The 16958-nt window shown below is 38.2% G+C and overlaps 1 protein-coding gene across 1 annotated transcript; it reads right to left on the bottom strand.

Moving 5' to 3' along the window:
- Nucleotides 1-425: 425 nt before the first annotated feature.
- On the bottom strand, nt 426-16758 carry LOC145771931 (coagulation factor XI-like). The gene is made up of 13 exons (XM_082583699.1): nt 16668-16758; nt 15901-15950; nt 15165-15272; nt 13637-13753; nt 12993-13157; nt 11243-11355; nt 10013-10098; nt 9642-9744; nt 8602-8773; nt 5088-5258; nt 4622-4798; nt 4379-4507; nt 426-880 (listed from the first exon to the last, which is right to left on the bottom strand). Exons 1-13 carry the CDS (start codon nt 16682-16684, stop codon nt 753-755), a joined length of 1536 nt encoding a protein of 511 aa, XP_082439825.1. The 5' UTR covers nt 16685-16758; the 3' UTR covers nt 426-752.
- Between the last annotated feature and the right edge of the window lie 200 nt (nt 16759-16958).

Genomic DNA, 16958 nt, shown 5'->3' with positions numbered 1-16958 from the left:
ACTTGTGATCTTGCTCATCTCTGGTTATAATACATACTGAGGCATATTCTGTGTTTACGCTCGCAACAAAAAGTGGATGATGGCACCATGCGTGAGTTGTGGTTGGGGTAAGGTGAAATAAACAACAAAGACTATTATCATCAACTGTACCTCCATAGCACAGCAAGACTCTGGATGACCAAACAATCCAATATGTCTGTTCGACGCCTGCCCAGACATTCAGTAAGTAGCAAAAAGTAAAACCCTTCCTCCTACTACAACAGAAAGGTTAACACAAAAAAGAACAGAACAACTCTGCTTACCAAGAAACCCAGATAGCAAGATTCATCATTTTTACATTGATTCAACGTCTGCAGACGTTGTATCAATGTAAAAATGCCAGATTCTGCTTATCAAGTAGCCTACGTAACGTAATAATACATGGAAGATGTGAATTTTTTTTGTTCAGAGAACAATTGAAGGGTGAGAACGAAAAGTACTTAAATCACATTTCGTCATGAGACAACTCACTGAAATATGCCACAAAAATCGAAAATTGTTGATTTCAGGAAAAATAAAATATTCAAATGACGATATTTCAAATTCGACATTATGTGACATACTCTCTCTTCTTCAATTAAGTTCTTATTGGCAAAAGTATAACAAAAATAACAAATTCACGTTCTTGCAACAACTGGATGTTCTCGTAGTTGAAAAGTCGATATTTTTCATTGCAGTATGTCAAGTACACCACAGCTGCGTATAGTTACGCATCAGCAGATAGCGCACGTTTTTCGGCACTTGTCAGAAAGAAATGGCTTTAAATCAGAGTTTTCACATTGCTCCTGCAGGGCATAGCATGCTGCAGTATAGTCTGGATCGTCGAAACAGTTTGACTCTCCTGAAAGGGTAAAAACACTGGTTATTAATTGAATAAAAGTTACCCCTACTGGGGATCATGTTGAGAGCCTTCACGTGGCGATCCCCGTTAATCCTTTACAGGAGACTAATCTCAACACTACACTCCAGTTACTGCCAGAGAGAGCATATTTAGGGTGGTAAAAGGATAGACCCTCGGCCCTACGATGAAAATAATTAGCTTCAATACGGAAGGTTTGTCAGCCACGAAAGCAGTTCTTATAGCTAACTTACAACCAGACATCCTGTGCTTGCAAGAAACACACAGAGACAAAATCCCTCCTAGCATCCCAGGAATGTACTTAGCCATTCAATCTCCCAGCCGAACCCATGGTAGTGCCATATTCTGCAGGGAGAAGTCAGCGATTCTCGGATCGGCCAACCTAACAACGGGTGCTTTAGAAATTTTGCACATAAAAACTAATTCATTGGAAATCTTCTCAATATATAAACCCCCCACAGAATCTTTTTCCTGGCCAAATAACACCTGGATCGACAACAGCAAACCGTGCCTCATAATAGGGGACTTTAACAGCCACAACATTGCCTGGGGATACAGCAGCAGCAATAAAGATGGAGAACTGGTCGAACTGTGGGCCTCCAACAATAATCTCTCATTGCTCTACTCGCCGAAAGACAAACCAACCTTCCACAGTGCCCGATGGAAGAAAGGCTATAATCCCGACCTTGCTTTTGTTAGCTCAAAATACATCAACTCCTATAAAAGAACAATCCTCGAACCCATACCCAAGTCCCAACACCTCCCAGTATGCATCAACATAAACCCAGTAATTCAGCCCCGAATCTCCAAACCACTGCCACGGTTTAATTTCCGCAAAGCTAACTGGGACAACTTTACACAAGTACTAGACGCAGAAATCGACAATATACCCCCCACACCCCAATCATACGCTGTTTTTCAAAAACTGGTTTGGAAGGTCTCAAAACAGACCATACCAAGAGGAAGCCGCAAAGAATACATACCTGGTCTCACAACTGAAAGCAAAGAAGTGTATGAAGAATACCTGAACCAATACAACTAGGATCCTTTCAGCCAAGAAGCTCAGAACCTTGGCGAAACAGTCCTCAACAAACTCGATGAAGAAAGAAAAACGCGCTGGAGAAAAATGATAGAGTCAACTGACCTTCGCCACAATAGCAAGAAAGCATGGGCTACCATAAAAAAATTAAATTCTGATAATCAACTGCAAAATAACCTCGCAGCAGTCACACCAAACCAAGTCGCCCACCAACTGCTCCTTAATGGAAAAACCAAAGCCAAGCACCGATACCACAAACCCACCAGGTACAAAAACGATACTTTACTAGAAAGGGAAACCAACGATCAATTTTTTACACCAGCAGACCTTCAGGTAGCCTTCAAACACTTGAAAAGTGGTAAAGCAACAGGCCTAGATGGAATCACTACTGAACAGATCCTCCATTTTGGTACGAAAGCAAAATCCTGGCTCTTAAAATTCTTCAACAATTGTCTGGCCGGTGCAACAATACCAAAGATCTGGAGAAAAGCAAAGGTAGTAGCTCTTTTGAAACCCCAAAAAGATCCCTCTTCCCCAAAGAACTATAGACCAATATCACTTTTATGCATCCTCATGAAAGTATACGAACGCCTCATACTAAATAGGATTTCAACGCAAGTAGATGACCAACTTACACATGACCAGGCAGGTTTTCGACCAGGGCGCTCTTGTTGCGGTCAAGTATTAAACCTAACTCAATATATAGAGGATGGATTCGAACAGAAACTCGCCACTGGAACCGTCTTCGTAGACCTATCTGCCGCTTATGATACCATCAACCATAGGGCCTTGCTTCTTAAACTAGATCAAGTCATCAAGAACCCCACAATCAACCAAGCTATCCAATCACTTCTTACAAATAGACGATTTTTTGTTGAGATGAATGGTCGAAAAAGCCGATGGAGAACCCAACGTAATGGCCTGCCGCAAGGCTCTGTCCTTGCACCTATCTTATTTAACATATACACCAATGATCAACCAAAACCCCCCAACGTACGTCGTTTCATTTATGCCGACGACCTCTGCCTAGCTACCCAATCAAAAAACTTCTCGGTGATAGAAAAGACCTTAACAGGAGCACTCTCCGAGTATTCCACATATTACAAGTACTGGAGCCTAAATGCAAACCCTTCCAAAACCCAAGTGACATGCTTTCACTTGAACAATCATAAGGCTAGCCAAAAACTTATCATCAATTGGGAAAACACTGCTTTACAATATACCCCCTTTCCTGTATACCTTGGCATAACACTAGACAGGACCCTATCCTATAAGACACACCTACTGAAGCTTAAGAAAAAATTATCTGCTCGCAACAACCTTTTGCAAAAGCTGGGAAACTCAAACTGGGGAGCAGATGAGCACACACTGAAGCAAACAGCACTGGCTCTCTGTTATTCGACCGCTGAATACTGCGCTCCAGTATGGGCTAGGTCAAGCCACACCAAAGTAATTGACTCCGAATTAAACCAAGCATGTAGAATCATAACTGGCACACTCCGTCCAACACCAATCGCCGACCTCTATAACTTAGCAACTATAGCCCCACCTCATATCCGAAGAGAAGTCACTACAAAAAAGGAAAGAGTAAAACAAATATCCGACCAACGCCACCCTCTCTATGAACACAAACTTATCCCAGCAAGACTCAAGTCACGCAAAAGCTTCATCAAAGTCGGCCCATTGGAACACACAAGCGCGACAGCTGCACGACTAGAAATGTGGACCTCTGAGCCCGATAGGACACAACATCCTGCCATCCCAAGTCCTTCCGAAAGTCTACAACAAACTCCCACCCTTGAGAGAAGAGAGTGGTGCTGCCTAAACAGAGCCCGCTGCGGAGTCGGGAGAAATAAAAGCAATCTTTTCCGATGGAAGATGACTCCTGACCCAATGTGTGATTGCGGCCTAGACAATCAGACAATGAAGCACATCCTCACCAACTGCCCCCTTAGCCCTTCATGTGATGACAACGACCTCAAAAACATCACAAACAATGCTCTTACCTGGCTCCGACACTGGCGTGACAAGCTATGAATGAACCCCTACTTTATCCAACGGGGAGACGAGGCTTCCAATATTGTTTCAAGCAGTCTCAAACAAGGGTCTATTACTCCACAACAGCACGTCACTTACGTTAGGCTACCACAGGGCAAAGAAAAAAAGTATCTAATGAAATTAGAATGTGAATCTTTAAATGGTGAGTGTGAAATGTGAAAATGGATTATGTGCACTATGTAGCATGTAAAGTAGCTTACATTTTTTTTTTTTAATATTTGTACCCCATTGCTAAAAAATAATAAAGCAACCTTCCCTGATAATTCCAATTAAAAGCGCAGCTGAAAAAGGAGTGGTGCATAGGTGAAGCTATATTTTAAGCAAACATAAACAAAAATATTATGCAATCTGAAAGGTTAACAAGCTCATGCACATAAACTTACGGTTATTTTCACGTAAACAACAAGTGAGTGCACAGCCAACTCTCGAGCGCCCTTCACAAACATTCGAAACAGAATTACATCCGACTTGTTCGTTTTCCAAAAAGCTACACGGGTTGTAATTTGTAGCGCCTGTAAGAACATAAGCGGATGAATTTCTGTGTTTCATGCCGCGAAACATTTTAAAATTTAAGCTCGAATTTACAAATGTTGACTGCATAATTGTGTCCTTTTATTGACACTCACATAGATCAAATGCATCCTCTTTTAATGTTTTTCGGATCCACTCTTCAAACCGGAATACATTTGTGTATATTCCATAAAATCCTTTTCTTCCACATCCCACTCCAAATCCAGTGATTCCAGTAAGATACCACTGGCAAGAAGTGGCTCTTTGGCACATCAGGGGGCCTCCACCGTCTCCTATGTTTTTAAAATAGTTCGAAATAAAATCATTAAAGTGAAGGCACTGTAACTTCATTTAGACGCAGCCTAACTCAGTGCAGAAAACAAAAGCATGATGCTTGTCACAATGCAGTTTTATTACAAGTAACTCTAGTTATGAAAAGAATGTTAAGTTTGTTCTGCTTTAAACTTTATTAGTAAATGCCGAAACGTTTGCTGAATTCGTCCAATTCAGTGGCATTAAAACGTTCAACAATCACCCATAAAACCTTAACTATAAGCCTACAGATTACAAGTTTATACGTACCATTGCAAGCGTCTTTCCCTCCTTCCTTATATCCAGCGCATATCATTGTATCTCGATTAACAGGAACATTTGATGTAGACTTTTCAAAAGCCCGAATGCATTCATTGATACCAACAATGGGGACGTCGACTTCTTGAAGAATGCCAGGCAAAGGAAGATCTGGGTCCTCATCTAGAAAAAATTTCTTACAAAAGAAACTATACGTGTATTTGCTGAAACTTAAAAACTTTTTTAGCTTGCTTGGGAACTATGCAGTCAAATCTAGCTTATACCACTGGAACGAAACTTTTTATAGTTGCTTACAGAAAAGATGGCACTTCTGGTTTGATCTAGTATACAAAATGTGACAGCAATCAATAAAATTAATAACCAGTTGCAGGAAGTTGTACCTTTTTTTGTAAATAGGCAAAATATGAAATCTTTGTTGAAACTAATCGCAGTCATCATCGTTGTCATTTGCATTCGATATTGATGGTCTTCACATTAATATGAAACGTGAATGACAAATACGATCAAGACTTTTAGTTTTGGTTGTGCCAGTTGTTTTTTGAACAGTTGTTTTTTTGTGTGAGACAAGGATTGTTTAGATTTCATGGTAGTTGATGAAAAGCCAGGTGAGTGTAGCTTCATCCAGTTCTGCTATGCCATGCATTCCATTTGGCGCCTTGCAAACGGGGCATTTACGAACGACATGGTCAGCAGTTTGTTTCTCTGTGCCGCACTCGCAGGCCGAATAGGAAGCCAGACCCCACTTGTACATATTGGAATGGAGCGGCCGACTCTCGTTCAAATTCTGTTGAGTATGACACAAGTCGGCCAGGACAGGTCTATAGCCTACCAGAGGGGCGCGCCACCGGGTGAGGTATAAAAGCATGGAGTTTGGTATCGATGGCACACCATGCTGTGTTCCAAGTGTTTTCCATATAATGTAGGCTACTGCACTGGTGGTGTGATCACTGAATAGTTGTAATAAATCAAAGGCAGCTGGTAAAAAGGAGTGTCTTGATTTTAATCGCCGGAAAGATTCCTAAAGTGGGATGTTTAGATTTGCCCAGCGAGCCAGGTGTATAATGGCTCCTTTTTGGCGAAGCTCAGCAGGTTGGATGCCTGCAAAGGTTGGTAAGTACTCTGTTGGAGTAAGGAGCAGGCATCGTCACAGTACGCAATGCATCGTTGATTGGCCGGTCGATAAGGCGGGTGTGGGCATTACGGTACCAGGCAAGGGTGCAGTATTGAGCGGTGGAGTAGACCCAAGCCATGGTTGCAGTGCACAAGGTGTCAGCACCTACACTCCAAGATGTATCTTTTAAACGTCTCAGCAAGAAAACGCGAGATGTTAGCTTTTTGCGTAGTGTCTGTAGGTGGCGGCGGTATGTGAGTGACTTGTCGAGTGTTATTCCGAGGTATGTAGGCTTTGGACAAGACAGCAAAATCTTGCCGTTGATGGTCACTGTAAAATCACGTTTTGCCTCCCTGTTGCTGAGAAGGAAGGCTGCCGTCACAGTTTTATCTTCGCTGAGCTTCAGTATCCATTGATGAAGATGCCCTGTTGGTATAGTCGTCATGTCTTGGCTCAATGTCGTTTCTAGTGATTTCCAGTCTTTCGCAGAGTGCAAAATGACTAGGCCATCAGCATATGCATATTTATCAGATGTTGCAGCAGATGGTAGGTAGTTCATAGAGATGTTGAAAAGGAAGACTGGCAAGACTGATCCTTGTGGGACACCGTTTTTGAGACGCCGTAGTCTACTGAGTTTTCAGCTTGCGGTGGTAAGGGCATAACTCCTGTCGCGGATGAGTTCCATGATCATTTTGACCATGTTTCTGTCAGAGAGTAGGCGGAGTAGTTTGTAGACTAGGCTATGGTGCCAGACGGTGTCATAGGCTGCTGTTAGGTCAACCATGGCCACCTAAAGATACGGCCTGATTTGTCACATGGGCAAACGTTTAAATAAATTTTTCTAAAAATTAGATTTTTACGCTTTCTTTATTCCTTTCCCCAGATGACACAATAGGTTTTAACATCCTCACATGTTGAAAAACAAAGAAATTTTGATTTCGAAGATTTTAGTCAGACTGTTAATTTTCAATAACAGTCTGATTTTGCGTTTTTCAACATACTTTTTCTCATTTGCTACTTGCTTCCCCAAGGCAACAAAAAAGTTTTATTTCATTAGAAAACCGCAAAAAGTAAAAACATCTCAAAAAATGTCAGTCAAGCACTAGCAGTAGCTGTAATTAAAATCTGCAAAATGTGACAAATCGGGCCGCATCTCCAGGTGGCCATGGATCAACAAACACAGACCTCTCTTTCTTTTTGCTAAAAAAACTCTCCTCAATGTCTTGAGTTAGTAGTGTGACTTGATCCATGGTTGACCTCTTGTGTCAGAATCCAGCTTGTTCTTTGAGAACCATTGGGTCAATTATTGGTTTGACACGAGCGTAGATCAGAGTCTTTCCAGAAGAGCCTTGGCGACTGAAGATGTTGTTTGACTACCTGCAGAGCTAAGAAAGTATTGGTAGGGGCGCTCGCACTCTGCATCTCAACACGGAGTGTAGTTGTTTTCACGACGGCGAGGGATGGCTTGTTTGGCACATGCTAAGATGGTGTTGAAAAAGTCTTGGTAAGCCTCGTCCTCATTATATGAGAGTTAGGTAGAGGTAACTCGTTTGTAAACTTGTTGGTAAGGAGGCTAAAGAAAGTTCAGTCGGCTTTACGGAAGTTCCACCTCTTGAACGGTTTGGTTGGAATTGGTGTCTTGAGCAGTATTGCCGTCGGTTGTATTAGGTTGGTGTCGGTCGGTGAAAGGAAGGTCGGTGTTAGGACCGAGGAAACGTTTTAACATACGTCTGCCCGGAAGCTGATTATAGTGGCCAGTGCCTGCAAAGACCATGACTTGTCTGAACAGTTGAAGATAGATGACAAAGATACTGTAGTTGTGGGTATTAACGGTGCTTCATTACTCTGCCATCTTTTCCTCTCTAGTTCTTGTACCGTAATCTGTTTTCTTAAAAATGGCATTCAGAAGGTTTTTTTAAAATTTAAATCGCTAATTTTATGCTGACGTAAAAAAGCCTGGGTGACATAAACCACATGGAGACTTAACCTCCCAAGAGCTTTGTTTAAAGATAAGGAAACCAAGTCAATTAATGCTGGTCTTGTGATGTTACAGCTTCTATTTCCTTTCAAAGCCGTTGAGGTTAATGACTCCATACACTTGTTCCACAGTTGATTACGTATTGGGGGTATCGGTATTTCAGTTTAAGTATTGCATAGTCTCTGGCTTTCATTCACCTTGACTTGATCTTTATTGGATTATTTCAGCTCTAATTGTCACTATGATAGGAAGAATAATTCACCACAAGAAAAAAAGAATGGAGAAAATAGCTTATAAGTGAGTAGGCTAAGTCAAAGAGGAAAGAAGAGAGAAAGAATCATAGAAGTGCTGCATTTAGACGGTAAAATTTACATAGTACTGTTACAAATCTTCAGGGAATTTATAAAAATGCCAACCTATTGATCCAAATCCTGTAGTCCAGCACTTATCGCCTTCGTTAGGCACTTCTCCACAAGGTAAGCAGATCGGTCCGATTTTCTCAGTGTAGTTAACTGGAGCAGAGAGTTTTAAAAGTGCGATATTGTTCTGTTCATGGCCGTTTTTAACTTCACTGGGGTGTCGAATAATCTGTAAGTAATCAACAAAAAACGTGATTAATTTTAACGCTATAAAATGCCCGGAATTTTGATTCACTAAAAATACCCGAAGGAATTATTTTGACTCCATGTTGTTTTGTGCCTAACAGATATTGCGAATTTGGGTCTTAATGATAACATTCATTTTTAACTGTAGTTTACAGTATGTACATTGTTTTAATACATGGTTTTCATACCTAGGGGCGTAACCGGGAAGAACAATTGCCCTCTCCCGAAATATTTTAAACAAACGTTTAACCTTTCGTTACAGCATCATTTAATACAGTTTTACTATGGATTTAGGCTGAAAGTAGTCTACTCTCAGAAGTTTTTAAGCTTTTTCTTCAAAATTTTCTGGGTGAGGTCGCCCAGACACTTCTCTGAGTGCTTAACTTTTGCCGACTCGTTGCCGGGCTCACTGATATGTGCAATAACTTAATACTTATTTACCCTCACCCCCCAAAAAATTGGGTGGCTGTGCTCCTGATCATATTCAAAGATATAAAATGGATTGAAACAAAAACCAAAGCGAAACGACCAATAGGACGAAAATGCGAATAAGTCCCAAGAGCATGCCAGAAATTCTTCATCTACTGTAATTTAGGCCCACTACATTCCAAGCAAAGTCGTCGAACCTCAACAGTACACTTTCCACACAACGATTTGTTGCACAAAGCGGTATTTTAATGTCTTCTTCAAAGACAAGTCTCCGCTGTCATAAATAGTGACTAATAGTAATAAGTATCATCAATATTCACCAGAGGCATCGCTATGAATATCATCGGTAGCCTAGTGCTTTATACAATGGCATTTATTAATTTACAATATCGCATTGTCAAAGAAACAAAGTGGTAACTTACTTCACCCACATTTCGCTGTTCTTGTCTCTCAATGTCAAGGAAGACACTGATTGCATTTCGCACGTGGCCCAAAGTTAATAAAATATCTTCGCTTTTTAAACCCCTGTTTATAAAGATACGAAAAAAATGTAAGCAGAGCAATCTGTCAAACTAAGTAACTGTAATTTTTTTCTAATTTTGCATAGATCAATTACTGGGAAACGATTTCAGCTCTATAACCTAATGTAGTAGCCTTATACATTGTGTTTTTTTTGTTTTTTTTTTTGTGAAGGAAGCCTACGTAACCTGTTCAAACAAATTAAATATAAAATTCTATTGCCGGAAAATTTTCAAGTTTCAATTTTTGTTGATCTATAAGCACCAATACTCACTGCAGACAGTCTGAAGATGTGACGACCCATGAATTCGTTAACAATGTTCCACCACACAAGTGTGAACCACTGGTAGTCAGTTGCACCTAAAACAATTAGCTGAGTTATGGATTTGAAACAATTATAAATTCTAACTATAGGCCTATACTATATAGTCAAATCCACTTAATTTTTTCATATTTGCAATACTGGTTGCAGATGAGATATTAAGGAGCTTGGATTAACCGTAAAAACCAAATTTTAAACATCACCATTACCGTTGCATTCCAATATGAAAAATAAATGAGTTAAAGGATTATGCGTAGAAATGGACCAAAAGTATTTCAAAATTTAGAAGGGAATCGGTTTCGATCAACCTTAATGCACATCAACTTGAGTGTAGCGTTGAAATTATGTTTTCATTTTAGGCCTGCCTGAATGATATCGTACGAATGCGTCTTTGTGCAAATATGCAGCTGAAGTGTTTTCTTCTGCTTCTATTTGAATAAGTCTAAACTGCTAGAGATTAAGATTTAAGAGTATAGTTCACTTTAAAAAGTAGAATAATTTATTCAACTTGCATGTTATTATTGTTCGCTAACGGCTGAAATTATTGGCAGTCAGGATGGTTTTTGGTTGCTTTATCTCAAATGAAGTAGAGGTATTATTCGTTTGTTTTGTTCTGTATTTTTGTCTTTCATATTTACCTAAACCAACGCCATCAATCTTATACATTTTTCTACAAAACAAAGTAAAACAGAACTTTTGTGACAATTTGTCGCGGTAGCCAACAAGGCTAGCTCACTCTGTTTACTAACTTACAGAGCATACGCAAAATTGAAAGAAAAACAAGTGGCCTAATAACGGAAGTAAACCTAGCAGGAAGGAAAAAAATTCGGAGATGCTTAGTCTATCGCAGCCCAAAGGCGGTTAAGGTTTGTTATCACGAAAAATTAATCTGAAAAGTTCTTTTTCAAAAGAAATGCCATCAGTCATATCCTGCAAAAAGTGTTAATACGCACAAATCAATAACCAGCGAAGAAAACCTATACCACTGGATCTTGTGTAAAAACATTCTTTTAAAATTTTAACATTACAAACGTAGATAAAAACGACTTGTTTCAGCCAAGGCTGTAACAAGTCATTTGTATCAACATTTGCGAAGCAAGCAACGACCATGCCTCTAATAGCGTAGCTCAATCTACATTGCAATTTTAACAATGTTATTTGACGGTGGATGTCATAGCCTACCATCCAGGGCCAACTGGCCACAGCGGCGTTACTTCCAAGTCGAATTCTTCTTGGGTCTTTGGAGTTGTTGCGCATTATTTGCCGCCGAATATATTGATTTAGTCCGCATGAACCTGCCAAAGTATTAAAAAGCTTGACTGATTTCTCCACGGTTTAGATCGCTTTTTGTCCGCGACTTTTGCAACCATTTGATTTATCAACAACATGAAAAAGGGAAGCAAAACATGAGCTTAGAATTAACAAGCTTTTAAATTGGAACTTTAGAAAATAACGTCAAGGCATCTGACTTAGATTACCATATGGTATTTTTTGTGTACACGAGTTTAGCTGGTTGGTTGACATGTTTTTAATTTGGCATAACATTGAACATCTACAGTAGGCTATGTCAAAACGTCTAGTTGATGTATGAAAATTGACAGCTTGAGTAATGCCATCATCAGATATTTCCAGTGTCCACACTGCCACGGAATTATACAGGGCGTCCGTTTAGGGTTGCAATGTTAGCTGCCATTAAATCGACACTGCAATAAATGACTCTTTGCCTATTGCGGTATATCTTTGGCAAAACACTTGAAAGCAGCATGCTTGAAAATGGACACGAAGATTGGCTTCCTTGCCTTTCCGTCCACTTATCTAGGGCTACCATATGTCCTCTTTTAAAAGGATTTGTCCTCTTTTTTAACAAACATGAGTGGTTCTCCGAGGACACTCAAAAATGCTCAAATGTCCTTTATTTTGACACTTGGTTTTATTTTTGGGTTAATTTTCAGCGACGGCTTGTAGGCCATTTGATATCCACAATTTTTTTGTTTCAATGAAACATCCAGTCATATTTGTTGCAAATAGTTAAAGCCGACCAATTATTACAGACAAAAATTAAGGCATGCCTATCTAAAGATACTGCATGAGTTGTAATATTTTGTAGATTTTGACGATCATTGCTGTCTGACTGAAATTTTCTTAAAAATCCTTTTTATCATTTTAACCTGATTCTCAGTAATATATGGTACGCACTATAAAAGCTGTTTATTGCTTGAAAGCTAAAACCTCAATAGCTAAGGTAACAGGGATCAGTAGTCAGTAGATGTAACAGAAAATATATTTCGCACTTGCTAGTGCATCGTCAGTTCTGATAAAGGGCCTGTTTATTGCTTTACAGAAAGCAGTAAAAAATGAAAAGGTAGGCTAAGTTACAAAACATTCAGTCAGTTAGCAAGTGGCTAATAGTGTGACTGCAATATTCTGGGTCTAATTGTCTTTGTTTTTCCAATGCTTGTAATGTTAAAACTCTTGTGTCCCCTCTGAGGAAAGGAGCAAAACCGGATATTTAAGTATGATTTTTGAAAATTTTGATCACACAGTTACCAAAAGTTGAAAATTTTTGAAAACGTCTTGCAGAACGTAACAAATCAAGCCGTTATCTCTAGGCGTGGTCAAGAGAATTGCAAAATATTCATAAGCGAAATCTGACAAACAAGTTTGTCTCTGTTGTTTTTTGCTGCGTATGGGCCCATAATAATTATCCAGAAACACATAAAAGATTCTTCAAACATAAAATACTACTCGCCTTTTCCTTGCTAGCAAAATGTGTCCTCTTTTTAGGTGATGAAAATATAGTAGGCCTAACTTAATCTTAATCTTTAACTCCCGGGCGTAGGCCTAAGCCTGGATAAGACAAATAAAACTGGTTGCAGCGATCCTATCAACAATCAAGTTAATGAAATATAAAATTAATTTGCACTTGGCTTACCATCTTTTAGTGTGCAGCACTTTTTGCTTTTGTAATAATTGATCGTTCCAGGCAAGGATTCTTGGCAATTGAAATCTTGACAGTAGAATGAGCCGATGGTGTTGACACAGCTTTGAAAGAGATCTTTGTTGCATGGACTAGGTCCTTCTGTGCATTCGTTTATATCTGTCGATAAGCGTATAGCCAAATAAAACTTGGAGTATGAATATTGCGTAGCTGTGGGTCTCTGTGGCGTCTCAATGTTGTAATTACAACCCACTTTCCAGAAATATTATTTGAAATCATACAAAATAAATTTGAAATCATTTGCACATAATGATTTCAGTGATGTGATATGAGATTACTGATGATTTTGTGTAAGAAACGTTATGTTGAGTAATTCAATACATTGGCATAACGTAAGATGGTGTTGAAAGACTACAAAAGACAGAACAAACATAAGCAAAAAATTAAAAAACCAACACTTAAATTTTACGACTAGTTAAACTTTAATAATCTTTATCTAGCAAAATTTGCATGGTGGTATGATGGTTTAAATGTAGCACAGAGTAAAATTAAGGCTTTGTCAGACCGAGGATAAAGATTGAAAACCAACCAAACCAAAGTGTTTGCAATTAAGTTTCAATTTGATATACAATACTCACCGACACAGGTTTTGTCATCGTCAGTTAATTTGTAACCAGACATGCAACCGCATGTCACGATTCCATCCTTCCAGCTGCATGATTGACTGCAACCTCCGTTTGTAATTGCACATGGATCTAAAAATGCTATGAATTTAACAACCCAATCTACGGTCCAGTTGCTTTTATAACCAAAAATATAACCAACAAAATTAGATACTGGGCACAAAAGCAGATCCAAAGAGGGACACTTGGTCTTGTACCTCTCCTCCTAAAAAAAAAATTATAAAATGCATTTGGAGACAAAGGGGCTCAATCACATTATATCTATGCCTGTGGCATAAGACAGTGTAGTTTCCGACCAAAGGTTTGTAACTTAACATGAGTTATATTTATGAGCCACTGATCTTGTTGAAAAATGTGTTACAACCAACTATCTCCACCTTGCTCAAAACTGCAAAATATGTTTCATAGATTGTTGAACCTCTTGACATTGAAAAGTTTTCAGATGCAGCCTATAGATGACAAAATCAAAGAAACCCGTTTCAAAACGCAAGCAGAATCTACAGTTAGTCTGGGAAGTAGATCAGATGGAAAGTTTGGTTTGTGTCGCATTTTATCAACAATTTAAGAAATGGTTGATAAGAAGTGTTTAGCAATGTCATCTAAAAATTCTGTTTGTTTAAAAGGTAGAGGGATATAGCTTACTTTATAAGTGAGTTACTGTATTGGGAACATCTAATAGTTTTTGAAAGAAATTGTGAGCTTGGCCACTGTTCTAAAATATCCGTGTCAGATGCAATTATTATAAAAAAAGAAAAAATTCAATAGAAAAAATTTGCGCAGAAGTGTAGATTTTTTACTGATGTCTTATTAAATATTAGCCTACACTAAATTATTGTTTTTCAATAAAAAGTTCCATGCTTATAAGAATTAAAATTTTGAACTTTTGCCAAATAAAAAAAAAATTCAAATCCACTTTGAAAATGTTGTGAAACACTCGCGTAAGATCATCTGATTTAAGGAGTAAGAAAAGGAGTTTGGCCATATGCCTTTCAAAAACTAGAAAAAGTGCAATTTTCTTCAGCAAAATATTGTTATTGAGCTATACCACATTGAAGACCAAGTCAACCTATTGCGGTGGTAATAGCTGAGGTAAGATATGGAAAAGGATTTTTGTTGTTATTCTTCTTCTTCAATAGATTAATCCTGTTTGATCAGCTGTGATCTTCCTTATAAACTCCTTCCATTTTGTTATATCTTTTGTTTTTATCTTACTTCTGCCACGCTTTTCATTCCCGTAATTTGCATGATATTGCCAAAATATTTCATTTTTTCGTCCTTTTGTTGGTTTGCCTGGCACCATCCCCATTACCATTGAATTCACTGGCTGAACACCATTAAATCATAATCCTTCTAAATGCATCTATTTTAGACTTCTTTATTTATGTATATTCTCCGAAAGTTCATAAAGGAGCCGCTGTAACCTGCATGCAATCAGCTAATGGTGACCAGCTAATGATTATAAAACTAAAGCTCATTGATTTACCTTCCGGGCAGCGATTGCAGGTAAGAGGACATATATTTTGCAGAAATGGAGTTTCCTCGCACAAGTCTTTAAAAAGAATGCACGACGTTGTTGTATCGTTGCAAGCATCTGAATTGTTAAGAGAGTCTGTCAGTTTTTATTTTTATTTTCATAAAATGAAATTACCTATTATATAACTGAGTAGCCTAAGGAGTTGTGTATCGTAGCCTATTTAGAGTGATTGTTGCAAACAAGCACAACGCATCATTTTTCCACAAACATCCTTTTCAGCTAGCCTAGTTTTTATAAGCTCTTTGCGAAAGTTCCCAAGCACTAAAAAATTGCAATAATTGCAATTTTTTGCTTGTTAAACTCATTTGCAATTATTGCTTGTTAAACTCATTTCAAATAGCAAATTTGTTGGTCTTTCACGTTTCATATAATTACACTCAAAACAAGACCATTGAAGAATTCAAAACTAAAACCACTCTGACTATAACTGACGATGACTGGCCAATAAATGCTATCCAGGTCATCTTCACTGTTTTCAGATAAAAAGTTAAAATAAAATAAAAGTATCCAATCTGTTTTTAAACTAATAAAAACAAATTCAATCGATGAAAATTAGTTCGCAAACCCATCTTGAATTATTAATTTTATCTTTACAACAAACGTTTTATTAACTATCATACATGGAAGGCAATTAAACTTGAAAACTGTTTCTATACATATGCAAATATTTAGATGATTTACTTACCAGTAGATACAATAGCTTCTAAATACAGAAAAACCATAATAGAAAGAAACCTGCAAATTATAAAACAACTACGGTAAGCAGGATGCCGCAGACCATGGGTCGGGAACCTATGGCTCGCGAGCCATATATGGCTCTTTTGACGACGGCATCTAGCTCACAAAAAAATCCAATCTTCTAAAGTGCAAACCGCAAAAGTTTTATCTTAACTTTTCATTACAATTTAGAGCTGAAAATACGCTCAGAATGCACCAAATTAATCGTAATTTTTCTTTTTTTTTTTTGGTGGGGGAGACCCCCCAAACCCCCGCAGTTTTTCTCCTTTTGTGAAGACGCCATCCCACTTTCAAAACTTCACCAGTGCCACCAAGTGTTAATTATATTAAGTGTTAAAGCATTACAGTATAACCTATGGCTCTCACGGAAATGTATTTTAAAAAATGTAGCTTTAATGGCTCTCTTACTCAAAAAGGCTCCCAACCACTGCCGTAGACTAAAGAGGACAACTAGCTACAGTGTTCGAAGCGAAAAAAAGTTTATTTTTCAGAAGTGTTCTTACCGTGCTGACGCACTTAAATATTCTTAGTTGCTATGAAGCCAATAATTTTAGATTGATGTGACGAAAAAAAACAACTAGCAATCATTTTTCCTAAATACTTGAAACTGTTTTTACTCTATCAAGGCCTAAAGACTATTCTACTAAGTAGGCCTACTGCATGCTATGAAGTATTTGAAGTATTTCAATACAACTTTAAGGCTAAAAAACTCACCAATTGGTAGACATCATTTTGCAGTGCTATCTATAGATTATGAAACTTTGTCAAAGACAATTTCATTTACTTGACTAAACCTTATTGGAACTGAAAGAAAATCTTAATTTATTAGCAAAATATATTAGCTCATATAAGTTAATGAAATAGTAAAATAGTTGCAAAAACTGAATTGTAGTTTCTTTCACAAAGCCGTGAGATCGGTCACGTTAATCATCGCTGTAGAAAGGAATGTAATCTGACAACCTGTGAAGATTTAACATCATTATTTCAGCAATGTAGCGTTTGTAT

Source organism: Aplidium turbinatum, chromosome 6 (genome assembly GCF_918807975.1).
Source record: "Aplidium turbinatum chromosome 6, kaAplTurb1.1, whole genome shotgun sequence".
Classification (NCBI taxonomy): Eukaryota; Metazoa; Chordata; class Ascidiacea; order Aplousobranchia; family Polyclinidae; genus Aplidium; species Aplidium turbinatum.
This window is presented reverse-complemented; position numbering and strand designations above follow the sequence as displayed.

Coding starts and splice junctions, on each gene's coding strand:
- LOC145771931 (XM_082583699.1), bottom strand. Junction 10,099..11,242: donor TGGCCAGTTGGCCCTGGATG/GTAGGCTATGAC, acceptor TAATTGTTTTAG/GTGCAACTGACTACCAGTGG. Junction 9,745..10,012: donor ACATCTTCAGACTGTCTGCA/GTGAGTATTGGT, acceptor CTTTATAAACAG/GGGTTTAAAAAGCGAAGATA.